The 2,339-nt window shown below is 61.8% G+C and overlaps 1 protein-coding gene across 1 annotated transcript in view; it reads left to right on the top strand.

Annotated features, from left to right (window-relative positions):
* FUOM (fucose mutarotase) overlaps positions 1-2,339 on the top strand; it is a 10,954-nt gene that overhangs the window by 3,583 nt on the left and 5,032 nt on the right. Inside the window, exons 4-5 of the mRNA XM_011980842.1 lie at positions 413-486; positions 852-1,005. Of these exons, the coding sequence (XP_011836232.1) occupies positions 413-486; positions 852-1,005 (228 nt within the window). The remainder of the gene's footprint in view (positions 1-412; positions 487-851; positions 1,006-2,339) is intronic.

Consider the following 2,339-nt stretch of genomic DNA (forward strand, 5'->3'; position numbering starts at 1 on the left):
CCTCCTCACCTTGCCCTGCAAGGAGACAGGCCCATTCTCCCGGGCAACCCACTGGCAGGTCTCGGGCAGGGCCTCCATAAGGGGAGGCCAGGGTCTCTCGTCCTGGGCAGGGGACCCCCTAGGACAGCTGGCAGGGGCTTGACAGTCTGCTGAGCTGGCTGGGTGGTCCCAGGCCAGGCAGAAACCAAGCATAGCAGGTTCCTCATCCACAATGTCCTGGGGCCCCCGTCCTAGGCCTCGGGAGCCAGAGGCTGAGTGACCCTGGGGCCCCTGCAGAGGGAGAGCCCAAGAAATGGAACTGAGGGGCCCCATTTCCTGGTGCCCTCCCTACTTGGGGCCGTGGGGAGTCCAGGGCTGGCCCATGAGGGTTTCTGGACAGGGTTTCCTCCAACCCTGCCATTTTGTCTTCCAGAGAGCCCTGGCAAAGTTAGAGAGGTTCGAGTTTTATGAGCGGGCTAAGAAGGCTTTTGCTGTTGTGGCAACGGGGTGAGTTCCAGCTGACTCAGACCTGTCCCCATCCCCACCGGCCCCTCAGGAGCTGCCCCCGTCCCCACCGGGGCCTCAGGAGCTGCCCCTACCCTCTTCTCAGCTTCTGCCTGGCCGAGGCTAGATGTCCCACAGAGTGGAGAGACCAGGGAGGAATTTGGGGGGCAGGGCCCCCATTTGCCTGAGCATCAAGTGGGTGAAGGTGGACGGGGTCTGCTCCGTCCCCCAGAGGCTGGAGAAAGGTCTCAGCACCCTGGCCCTGCCGCCCAGCTCAGTGCTGGGCTTGGCTCCTCTGCAGGGAGACAGCCCTCTACGGAAACCTCATCCTCAAGAAGGGGGTGCTTGCCCTCAGCCCCCTGCTGTAGGCCTGGTGAAGACCACCTGGGCCGGAAGAGGAATTGGGGGCACCCTGAGCTCCGGTACCACCACTCACAACAGGCCTCCCAGCAGCAGCCCCAGACCTGGGCCCTGGCCAGGGCTCTAGGGGGCCGGCAGTCATGGGGTGGGCCCTGCCAATTGGTACAAATGTCCCTGATTTGTGAAAATGATGAAAAAACGTAGTCGCCGGTAAACGTTCAGTCTAAAGGTTTTAATTCTGTTGTCACTCAGGCTTGTTTGGTGCTGAGCTCAAGGGAGGCTGCTGGCTCCAGAGAAGGCCCCCCATGTACCCTTGACAAAACCTTGAGTGGGAAATCAGGCCTGGGGCCCTGGGGGCTGGGCGGGTGCCTGGGGCCCTGGGGGCTGGGCAGGTGCCTGGGGCCCTGGGGGCACCAAGGGCTGGAGTGGGGGCAGTGGCTGCCCTGGAGGCCTTGAGAGGGGTGAAGGCTTCTGCCACAGCCTCTGGGCTGCGGACACTAAGGGGATTCTTCACCCAGGTCCATTCTTTCCGCCCAGCAGGAGGGCAGGTGGCAGGGGCTGGCGTGGACACTTCGGGAGGAACTGTGGGAGCTCTGTTGAGGGAGGTGCCGGCTGGAGAGGCCTGGGTGTGGGCCATGCCCTGTGCTTGTGGCAGTAGGTGGCTGCCTGCTGGAAGCCTCACTTGCCCTGGCAGGCAGGGGAGGTAAAGGACACGAGGTCATTTGGAGCCCAGTGCCGGGCAGAGGTGGGATGCAGGGGGCTCCTAAAAGGGGGCGCCTGGGAGGCTTCCCTATGGGATGCTTGGACTGGTCTCCAAGGATGGGGAAGAATCACCACCCGCTACTTTCCAGACCCTGGGCCTCTCCCCAGGACCCTCCCCCTGCTCCCCAGAACTTGCCTCAGTGACACAGGTACAGGAGGAAGATGGGGCAGGGCTGGAGTTTGAGGGACCAAGGGCAGGAGCGGGGATGACAGGGGCTCCCCCAGGGCCAGGGGCTGGTGTCCCCGGGATTCCAGGGGGCAAGTCCCAGGGTCCCAGACCCACACTCCGGACCACAGGAGAACCTTGGGAGTGCAGGCAGGCCCCCCCCAGCTGAGATCTGGCTCCAAGTCTGGGGAAGCGATCCTGTCTGGGCTTCGCTGTAGACTCCGGGGACCTGTCTGCCTGCTGCCCCCAGATGGCAGCCAAGGCCTTCTCCGTGCTCACTAGCGGTCAGCCTTGGCCCCATGGGCCTTGCGCTTGCCTGGCCAGTCACTGCCCATCTCCAGACCCCATGGCCACGTTGTGGTCTGACATCAGAAGTGTGCGAGCTGATTGCACACACCCTCGCCCATCCCGTTTCAGCCCCGCAGATGGGCCTCTGGGGCTAGGGTGCCCTCTCTAGCATTTTATGTAAATGAAACCATATATGAGCAAACTAATGAAATCATGAGAAAAAACAAAGTAATGGGCAAAACAAAATAAAGTCAAGATAGCTTTAAAAAAAAAAAAAAAA

Source organism: Mandrillus leucophaeus, unplaced genomic scaffold (assembly GCF_000951045.1).
Source record: "Mandrillus leucophaeus isolate KB7577 unplaced genomic scaffold, Mleu.le_1.0 Scaffold219, whole genome shotgun sequence".
Taxonomy (NCBI): Eukaryota; Metazoa; Chordata; class Mammalia; order Primates; family Cercopithecidae; genus Mandrillus; species Mandrillus leucophaeus.